At 55.7% G+C, this 9,837-nt stretch overlaps 2 protein-coding genes across 6 annotated transcripts in view; one reads left to right on the top strand and one right to left on the bottom strand.

Moving 5' to 3' along the window:
* Positions 1-218: 218 nt before the first annotated feature.
* STX10 (syntaxin 10) lies at positions 219-4,510 on the top strand. 5 transcript variants are annotated; one of them, XM_025051608.1, is made up of 10 exons: positions 219-416; positions 936-1,011; positions 1,215-1,273; positions 2,038-2,219; positions 2,373-2,446; positions 2,523-2,585; positions 3,543-3,650; positions 3,742-3,848; positions 3,940-4,034; positions 4,118-4,510. In XM_025051608.1, exons 1-10 carry the CDS (start codon positions 301-303, stop codon positions 4,192-4,194), a joined length of 957 nt encoding a protein of 318 aa, XP_024907376.1. In that variant the 5' UTR covers positions 219-300; the 3' UTR covers positions 4,195-4,510. The 5 variants fall into 5 exon arrangements, with proteins under 5 accessions (XP_024907376.1, XP_024907377.1, XP_024907375.1 ...); XM_025051609.1 differs by having other exon boundaries at positions 220-416; positions 2,038-2,207; positions 2,352-2,446; positions 3,742-3,844; XM_025051607.1 differs by having other exon boundaries at positions 223-416; positions 2,038-2,207; positions 2,352-2,446.
* Positions 4,511-6,372: 1,862 nt separating this feature from the next.
* NACC1 (nucleus accumbens associated 1) overlaps positions 6,373-9,837 on the bottom strand; it is a 6,597-nt gene continuing 3,132 nt past the window's right edge. The window contains exons 6-7 of the mRNA XM_025051610.1: positions 9,797-9,829; positions 6,373-9,196 (exon numbers count right to left, since the gene is read on the bottom strand). Of these exons, the coding sequence (XP_024907378.1) occupies positions 8,943-9,196; positions 9,797-9,829 (287 nt within the window). The 3' untranslated portion in view covers positions 6,373-8,942. The remainder of the gene's footprint in view (positions 9,197-9,796; positions 9,830-9,837) is intronic.

The raw sequence follows: 9,837 nt of genomic DNA, 5'->3' as shown, positions 1-9,837 counted from the left end.
CCACTGGGTCTGCGCAACACCTAGCACTAAATTTGGATGTAATGACGTCGAGCAGGCGCAGGAGCCGCTTCCGGCTTCCCATATAAGGACGGAGTTGGGATCTCCATACAGGGTAGTAGCAGGCTTTTTCCGGTCAGGCAGGGGTGGGGCCTTGGCCCCCCCAAGACCTGCCCCCTTCCCTCTCCCTCTTCCGGCTGCTTGGGCTGGCCAGAGCCCCCGGCTTCCGGACCGGCGACCAGCTGGGTAGGCGGGTAGAGAGAGGAAGGTTTCGCTTCCTTCCTGGGAGGCCAAGAGAGCGTGATGCCCCTCCGGGAATGCCCCCACCCGCCGGCTGGTTGGGGCGACCTCGGGGCCCTCACTAACGCCACGTCCAAGAGACCTTACACAAAGACCTCGCCAGCACTAGGGGCGACTCGGTGAGGACCCCCTTCATCCCTGTCTCCTTACTGTTATTTCTCCCTACAAAGTCCCCTCAGATATTCCTGCTCCTCCCAAAATTAATCCTCTCATGCACCCTTGGCGGACGCTCAGGTCCTACCCGCCCTCACATGGGAACTTAACAGTTGTTCCCCCCTGAAAGACCTCTCCAAAAACTGTCCCCATTCACCAATTCTTTCTGTCGCGTACTGTGGCGAATGCTGAGAACATCCCCATCCCCCTCCCGCACCATGGAGACTCCACGATGACACCCCCTTCCCAGGTGCCATCTCTGAGACCCCACACAGCGACTATGACACATACAAGGGCAGCCCTCCGATGACTTCTTCAGGCATCTCGCCCACCCTCCAGAGGGAGTTTAGGACCTCACTCAGGCAATAGCCTCACTCCCTGCACCGCGCCCCCAAAAAGTGCTTTCCTGAAGACTGCAAATAGAACGCCCCTGTATGACAGACCCTATGAGCTCTTCTCCCAAACATTTCTGGTCTCTCCCCCAGACGGAGAGGACTCCACTGGAGACGCTCCTCTGAGCCACCACCATACCTCCTTCCGCGGTCCCCCGGCTCGGACCCAGTAAGACCCCACCCCCGAGAAGCATCTTCAAGGCCCCCACTACCGGTCACCCTGCTCCAGGGAGGCCTCGAGGCACCCCTCCTCCGCGAGGAAAAAGAGGAGGGGAGAGTCCGGCAGAATTCCCCACAGAATGCCCGCGCCTCACCCCGCCCTGCGGGAAAAGAGACGACCACCTCTTCCCCGACCCCTTTCCAAACCTGCAGCTCCCGACCCGACCCTGGATTAGGCGATCTCCCGGGACAGGATTCGGGTGCAAGCTCAGGTAGTCGGTTGAGAGGATCTACAGATCGAACGAGCCCCTTCCCCAGCCACAATCTCATTTGATTTCAGGGAGACTATTACATTTTCATTGCCCAGAAGGGAAACCGAGGTTGCGCAGCAACAATCCGAGAGGCTGGGTCTCGAACCCACAGATTGCGAGCTCCCACGCGAACTAGGAATCTGCCAGACAGAACTAGGGCATTGCGGAGGGAAGCAAAGTGTGCAGAAGCGCAGGGGCGGGGCGTGAGCACAGGAAGCGGTCTCTGCCCACAACCAAGATGGCCGCAGAGAGGGCGGAAGTTCCGCACTTCCGGCCTCTGAGGCTTCTCTTTCTCCCCTGGCTGTCTGACTCTCCATGGTGGCACGGGTCACGTGACGGGGGCGGGGTTGGCGGCGCGTTCTTCCCCGCCCGGAGGGAACCAGCTAGCAGGCCGAGAGGGGAGGGGGCACGGCCTCCGGCGGGGCGGGGGCTGACATGTCTCTCGAAGACCCGTTTTTTGTAGTCCGAGGGTGAGTGACAGCGATGGGGGAGACCAGAGGGTGCTCGGGCCCCTGCCAGCCCTTGCCTGGGTACGGGCCGCAGCGTGTTAGGCGGTCTGGGCTCTGCCGTCGGGGTGCGCGGGTCGGGATCGCCGGGTGGTCGAGTGCGAGGGGTACGCAGGGAGATGTAGGAGGTCTCTACCCCCACACTCGTTTTGGGGTGCGGCGGCGGCGGACGGGAGGCCCGCCTTCTCCCAGTTGCGCCCGCTGTGTCCCTGCCTGCAGCGAGGTGCAGAAGGCAGTGAACACTGCCCGCGGGCTGTACCAGCGCTGGTGTGAGCTCCTGCAGGAGGGCGCCTCAGTCGGACGCGAGGAGCTGGACTGGACGACCAATGAGCTGCGGAATGGCCTGCGCAGCATCGAGTGGGACCTTGAGGACCTGGAGGAGACCATCGATATCCTGGAGGGTTGGAGGGCGGCCTAGGAGAGCCCATTGCGGTGGCAGGGGGAGCTGGGAGGCTGAACGCCAGGGAGGGGTTGAAGGCTTTGAGGCAGAGGAGGGGGTTGTGTCTGGCCTTGACTCTTGACTCGCGGCCTACGCATTGTGGAATCTAATCCAGGCAAGTTCAAGCTCCCAGCTGGGGACCTGCAGGAGAGAAAAGTGTTCGTGGAGCGGATGCGGGAGGCAGTCCAGGTGAGAGGAGGTTCCAGTGGGGTGAAGGTGGGGAGTTGAGGGTGTCTTTACTCTCTGATGTTGTCCTCACCCCCAGGAAATGAAGGACCATATGGTCAGCCCAGCAGCTATAGCCTTCATGGAGAGAAATAATAGAGAGGTAAGACATCCTGAGCCAACATCTTCACTTGATCTTTCAGGGTGACCCTCTCCTTTGAAAGCAAGCCTCACTTTTGTGGGTGTGTTTGCCTGTTTTTTGGAAATGTGTGTACATCTGTCCCTTCTGTGTCAATGCTCATCTTTTCTGTGTTCTGTCTACCTTCCTGCTTTCTGGGTGTGAACACCTGAGCCCTCATTGTGTATATATTCCCTTCTGCCTTCTCCTGGGGGAATTCTATACTGATTTCCCTGGGGTGGGTGGATAGTGTCTGTATATTTATCCCCTTTCTTTGCTCTGTGTGTTACTGTTTCCAGCAAAAGTGCCTATTTTCTCTGCGTGTATGCACTTAACCCATCTGAGTGTGTGAACTTGGCTTCTGAGTGTATCCATCCTGTCTGCCTTGTACATGCACACCGTTTCCCTCTGTATGTGTGCTTACCTGTGTGTGTGCCTGCTCATGCCTTTTGTGGGCACACTGTTGCCTGTCTGTAAACCTTTCCCCTCTGTGTTGTATGTCCATCCTTTGAGTGTTGTGAAACCACCAGCCTCTCCCCATCCTGTCATAAGCCCGCATGGGGTCTAGGAGGGTGCAGGGGCTGAGTCCTGTAGCAGTACTGCCTTCCAGGTATGCCACCTTGGGGATTAAAGTCCAAGTTCTTAAATATACCTGTTTACATGGTAACAAGTATTCTCCATGGATTAATTCATTTTCTCATGCCAGTCTCAGGTGTTATAAATCTCCCCATTTTACAGATGAGGAAACCATTGCGTAGGGAGGTCAAGTGATGTGGCCTTAGGGGTCACCTTGCTAGTAAGTAGTGGGTCTAGGGAGTTCAGGCCTTTCCACTTCAGAGACACCTTTACTGACTAACCACTATCTAGATTTGTCACAAACCTGTGTCTGGCTCTGTGGTGCATGGGCGTCCCTGCCTGAGCCTGTGGTCTCTGCCTCCCCAGATGCTGACGGGTAAGCCAGCTGCTCAGAAGGCATCCAGCGACCTGCTGGATGCCAGCGTGGTTTCGGCCACCTCTCGCTACATTGAAGAACAGCAGGCCACACAGCAGGTTTGTGTGGGTGGTCAGGGGCTGTGGGCTAAAGAAGCCTGTGGACGGCTGCATTCCCTGCCGACAGCAATTCCCTGCCTCCAATCTGTAGCTGATCATGGACCAACAAGATCAACAGCTGGAAATGGTGTCTGGGAGCATCCGGGTTTTGAAACACATGTCTGGCCGCGTTGGGGAGGAGCTGGATGAGCAGGGCATGTGAGGCTGGGACCCCTGGGGTGGGCTGGGAGCCCGAGGTTGAGTGCACAGGGGGACCCTTTGGGGATTGATGCCATCCTGGTCTTGGCAGCATGCTGGATGCCTTTGCTCATGAGATGGACCATACTCAGTCTCGGATGGATGGTGTCCTCAGGAAGATGGCCAAAGTATCCCACATGACGAGTGGTGAGTCCCCTGGGAGAGGAAATTTGGGTGGTGGGTGGTGCCGCTGCCTCCTCCCCCATGACTTCTGACCCTCTCACCCCTAGACCGCCGACAGTGGTGTGCCATTGTGGTGCTGCTGGCAGTGCTTCTTCTGGTTCTCATCCTGCTCTTCTCTCTCTGACCCTGGCCCTCCCGGGGTGGGGGGTGCTGATCCCTCAAGCTGGGGGAGCTGGTAGGGCCCCGCTCCCTGGGAGGAGGGGCTCATACCTGGGGAGTGTTTCTAAGGCATTCATCCAGAGCCAGGGGGACCCTCAGGGCCCCGGGCCAGAGCCTCTGCCACTGGTCTTGTTTCAAGTGCACTTAGGGGGTAGTGGAGGTAGGGGGACCTCAGACACACCCTACCCTATTTCTATTTCCGGTGCCCCAAAGCCATTTATTCGCTCCTGTGCCTTCTATATATGCCAACTTGGAAATAAAATCCCAGCCTTTTTTATACATATTTGTATCATGCGGTGTGTTGACTTGAAATTTTTGGGTGCCCTTGAGTGAGAACTCTAATTCCAAGACCCGTTTGCAGGGACTATGGCCCAGTTGTGTGTTTGTACACGTGTGTGCATGTTAGAGATTTTAGTGGTCAATACTGGGTGCAGAAAAGACGATTGTTTTTTTCCTTGGTTTTCCTGATGAATTTCATTACCATTGAAAATTCCAAACCCTGATACTTTCTTGAGCTTTTGAAGTTCAGCCTAATAATCATTGTCTCCTGTTCTCTGCCCAAGGTAGGTAAATGCTAGTCATGGGGCTGAGTGGTCACTTCTGAAGGGCCTCTGAGTAACACTGGGCTCCACTGCACACCTGGTCACTTATTCCCTCTGTGATGCATCACTCTTAACAAGCAGCGTTTGTAAACTTAGAGGCTTTGCTGTAAGAGCCTTCCTGAGTACCAAACGATTCCTCTAAGTTGGGTAAACTTGTGCCCTGAACCTTGCATATCATTTTAGATGTTTTTGTCCCACACATTAGGTATTAGGCATGGGAACCACACATCTCACTCACTCATGTACATGTAGTCATTTGTGTTACTGCCTGCAGTGATTTGTGAAAATCTTAAAAGAGCCAAATATGCAGATTCCTTTTTTTTTTTTTTAATGTGAAACCACTAGCTATGGTGCTGGGTTCTCTTGACCTGTTCTATGCTTACATAGTTCTGTTTTCCTGAGGTTAAAGGATGAGCTTCTGGGAGTTGATGGGGCAGTCACCTCTGGATTTTTTTGGCAATGCTGTTGGCCCTCAAAACCCCTACTTTCTAGCCCCCAAAGTTGGACTTCAGGACTCCAAAGGGACTGCTGGTCTTATCAAAACATACCAGAGTTGGCCTGTACATTGCAGTACAGTTGACCCTTGAACAACACCTGTTTGAATTGTGCACATCCATTTATATGGGAATTTTTTTCAATACTGTCAATCTTTCTCTTAAAACTTTAACATTCTTTTCTCTAGTTAAAGAATACAACATATGGTACACATAACATACAAAACATGTTCATCAACTTTCAGTAAGGCTTCCAGTCAACAGTAGGCTATTTTAGTAGTTTTGGAGTTGAAAGTTATATGCGGATTTTCAAGTACTCAGGTAACCCGTGTTGTTCAAAGGTCAGCCATATCAGTCATCCCTGTGGACATCTGGAGCTCCCCTAAGTCATTATGGGGTGGAAGGACCTGGTCCAGGTTAGAGATACACCTCCTAGCCTACCTCCCAGCAAAGATCTTTTGTTGACTGGATGGGATCCCTCAGATAGGTAAATAACCTTCCCATGCTGCTTGAAACATCTCAATCAGTGGGGCCCTGTCCATGTCTTTTCCTATTTGATAGAAACTTTTAGGTGTGGGGGTGTGTTCAGGATGTTACTGGGGGTGGGGATGTCAGACTACAGAAGGGCGAGTAAATAGGTCATGCAACCCATTTGATGAAGGCACTGCTCTTCTAGCTTTGGATGGTGCTTGGGCATCCATGAGACACCCAAGCGTTTAGGGCTCATGGGTGCAGAAGAGCCTTGGAGGGCGCTGTGTCTGTACATACTGGGGTAGCGAGATAGGTGTTATAGCTGGAAGCTGTTAGTGGCCTGGGTCTGCACCTTGGTGTCCCCATCTGAAAACACAGTCCCTTCCCTCACATAGATGTTCAGAGATGTGACATTTGGTATGGCTGCTCCTAAGCTCACTGAGCCAGGCCCCTGCTGCATTGGTCAATGCGAAACCCTGGGAAGTAGGTGTTGCTCTGTGGAAGGACAGAGGGACCCGTGTATAGTGAGCTTCCCTTCCCAGCACCCCTGCCCCAGTGAGTAACATGCAACAGGGCTGTTACAAAGGCGTTTAGTTTATTCTTGTCATCAGTGTCACTGATGTTCTCATGTTCACATTTCCCAGTGCGCTCCTCTCCTTACAGTAGTTAATGTGCAATCTCACTTACGGGCCAGGGTGGGGGGCTCGGCCCGGAGCGGGGCCTGTGTTGGCACTCCACAAGGACACAGCAGGTAGCCTGTCCTGTGGGAATGAGGGGCGGCCAGGGGAGGCGGACCCCACAGTCTTTTTTGCGTTGGTCGGTGATTCTCCATTCATGCTCCTTCCTGGCTGCCCGGGGTGGGGGGAACCATGCAGCTCAGAGCAGGGCAGGGTGGGGTGGGGGTGGGGTTAGGGTGAAGGAAAAGCAGCAGGCTGCCCCAGAGGGCAGGGCGGGATGGACGGGCTCAGGGGTGGCTCCTGGGGTAAGGCACGACCCTGTCTTTGGCTCTCCTGGTGAGGAATTTCCTCCCCTGCACCCCTGCCCAGCCACTCTCCCCACCCGGCCCCCAGACCAACACATACAGTTCCTGGAGCCAGGGGCACCTCCTGGGGTCCCTGAAACAAGGGGTCTTGGCCACCCAACCCAGTGCTGCAGGGGTATGGAGGAACAGGGGCAAGCCCTGCCCAAGGACAAGGCAGGGAGGGGCTGGGTGGGGGCCTGCCCAGGACAAAGGGTGGGAAGAGAACCCCAGTCCCAGGAGCTGGCCCCCACTAAGGCCTGGATGGGGGTAGCGCCTAGAGACTCTTACTTCCTTTTAGGGGTTGGCTGGAGCCCCAGCCCACCCCTCTGTGGCCCAGGGACCCACCAAGTGACCAGGATATTGTGCTTTGGGATGATGCTGGGATGGGGTGTCAAGGCCAGGACAAGGGGTCAGGGGAGGTACGACTAAGGTGCTTGTGCTTTAGCTGGGGTGTCGACTCCCCCATACACTCGCTGCCCCCCCACTCAGGCCAGAAAGAGGAGTGCCAGGACCCCAGCTGGACTCGACACCCCCCACCTCCACATAAGCAGATGCCAGAAGCACTCCATCTCCACAGGCTGGCAGGGGCTGCTGAGTCAGTGGGAGGCCTCCAAGTCAGATTCCAAGGGCCCAGTGGGTGGCCCCCACCCACCTCTGGCAACCTCTGTCTCTGGAAGCAGTGGGCCATCAGACTTGGGGAGGGGACGAGAGGTGGTAAGAACAAGGGCCAGAGACAAAAATGTCAAATGACACCCAGCATGGGAGGACGGGAGTTAAAAAAACAAAACAAACAAAAAAAACCCTCCGGTTCACATGTACAACTCAAAAAACCCAAAACCACTCGCACTGGGTGAGGATAGAGAGGAATGGTTAGAGAAAATTCTGCAAACAACTGCTAACAATGGAGTAGTGGGGCCCTGCCCTGTTCCCAGGAGCTGGGCTTGGCCAACGGGCCAAGACCAGGGACACCCTTCAAATGTGGCCCTGTGGGGGGAGCTGGCCAGACCCACGCAGCCCTGGTGGCAGCTGGGCCTGGGGCCCCACCTCGGAAACACGCGCCCACACTCCACATGCACGCACTCATTCAGCCTGCTCCACCTCCCCACATCCCATCCTGCCTTCCACGGCCCCCGGGGACTGAAGGGGACATCACAGTCCCGTTGGTTTGAAAAATAAAAGGAATCTTATACTTCAATATTTCATTAGCTAAAAAAATGTTTTAAAAAGTATATACAGAGGGTGGGGGCCAGAAGCCCTGCCGTGGGGAGGGGGAGGGGTGGGGAGAAAGGGAAAGGCAGCAGCACCCCAGCCTGCTCCCCTGGGTTCCAACCTTGGTCCCACTGCCTTTCATATCTTCATTTGTTTAAAAGCAAAACTTCTACACACACACATGCGCACACACACACTCTTCTGCAAGCCCCGGACACCTCTCATCTTATCTCAGAGACCCTCAGTCTACACCCCTCACTCAGGATCTGCCCCCCTCAGGCCATAGAGGATTGATGGGGGCAAGAGAAGCTGAGCACAGGGTGAGGGAGAGAGAAGGGCACTGGGCTGCCACCGCCTGCCACCTTAGGTCAGTTGTGAGATTTCTCTGAGCCTCAATTTTCCTCAGCTGTCACAAGGGCAGTCCCCTTGGCCTCTCCTACCCCAGCCCCAGGGACAGAGAAGGGAGGCAGGAAGGCGCTTTTGGAAATGTGGAAGCACTGGGAGGTGGCAGAGGGAGGGGTCCTGAGCACCCTGGGGCCCCTGCAAGTCCCAAGAGGCTGCAGTGAGGGGCAGAGCAGAAGACTGCACCCAGGCCGGCCCCTCCCCTGCCCAGCCTGGTTGAGACAACTGCTAGGGGTTAGGAAACAGGGAGCAAGTGCCCCCTGACTGTGCACGATTATGTGCAGAGAGAGAAGGCCACACAGAGCTCACACCACTGCTGTCCTCTCCCAGCCCGCTCAGATTGGGGTCGGGGTGGAACAGGGGAGTTCGAGGGGCCGGGAGCATGCAGTGCCCCCCCCTCCACCGCAGGCCCTGGGGAGGGACAGACAGTAGCTCGTGACCAAGATGGCAGGCGAGGGGGTGGGGTGGTGACAGGAGGGGGAGTGTGATGGCCCTGAGGAGGGCCTGGTGGGGGTTACTGAAGGGCCTCAGCCGAGGGGCCGGCCTCTCCATCGTGGCTGGCTGTTTCGAAGCCATGCTCTACGCCCATCATGTCTGGCTCCAGCTTGCCCGTGTCACTGATGAAGGTGGTGTAAGTGTCACCCTCAGGCAGCTTCACCTTGGGGATCCAGCTCTTCCGCACGACGCGGCGGGCGTTGGTACACATGTCAGCCGCAATGGCATTCATCTCGCTCTCCTTGAAGTTTGGGGCAAAGTTCTGGCAGTAGTCTGAGGGCAGAGCAGATGGCTCAGGCCCAGCGTGGCCCTGCTTCCCACCCCACCAACATGCAGTTGGCCACGCTGCTCCTGACTCCCCCAACCCTCTGCCACAGGATACCCCAGAATTCTCCTTGGAGATGAGAACCAAGCCCTTGCCCAAAGCACGCTAAAGCACATCAGCTGGCCCCATGCCTGACTGAGCATGGCCATATGTGGGAGATGTGTGAGCTTTACGGGGTGGCTCAGTGCTCTTGAAAAACGGATCATTTGCAAGAATTTAGGAACTGGGAGATTCCACATGGAAACCTAGAGTTCCCTCGGGACAACTGGCTGGGGCCTGGCTGCTTCATAACTCCTGTGAGCACCTTGAGTTTGAGGATTACCCCCCATACCTGACATAGGCTTCCTTCAGGTGCCTCACCCCAACCTCCCCGTACCATTAAGAAATCTCTAACCAATCACAGCCTTCTTCCCAACAAGCCTAGATTAAACTTAAGAATCCTTCTTAACACCAAACCCTACCCATGTATCGGGGCCAACACCAGAGAAAAGAACCATCTGTTCACCCAGACTACACCCCAGCCCACCTCCAGAAGGCCAGACACTCACACTTGACAGCGTGGAGAACGCGACTGTCCAGGTTTGCGTCT

This window comes from Pteropus alecto, unplaced genomic scaffold (genome assembly GCF_000325575.1).
Source record: "Pteropus alecto unplaced genomic scaffold, ASM32557v1 scaffold388, whole genome shotgun sequence".
NCBI lineage: Eukaryota > Metazoa > Chordata > Mammalia > Chiroptera > Pteropodidae > Pteropus > Pteropus alecto.
The sequence above is the reverse complement of the archived record's forward strand: the minus strand, read 5'-3'. Positions and strand labels throughout refer to the sequence as shown.

What these genes read in the sequence shown, in the direction of transcription:
- STX10 (XM_025051607.1), top strand. Translation starts at nt 301, where the DNA reads ATGCCCCTCCGGGAATGCCCCCACCCGCCGGCTGGTTGGGGCGACCTC. An exon ending in CCAGCACTAGGGGCGACTCG is followed by an intron (nt 417 to 935) that starts GTGAGGACCCCC and finishes TCTCTCCCCCAG; the next exon opens with ACGGAGAGGACTCCACTGGA. An exon ending in GGTCCCCCGGCTCGGACCCA is followed by an intron (nt 1,012 to 1,214) that starts GTAAGACCCCAC and finishes CCAAACCTGCAG; the next exon opens with CTCCCGACCCGACCCTGGAT.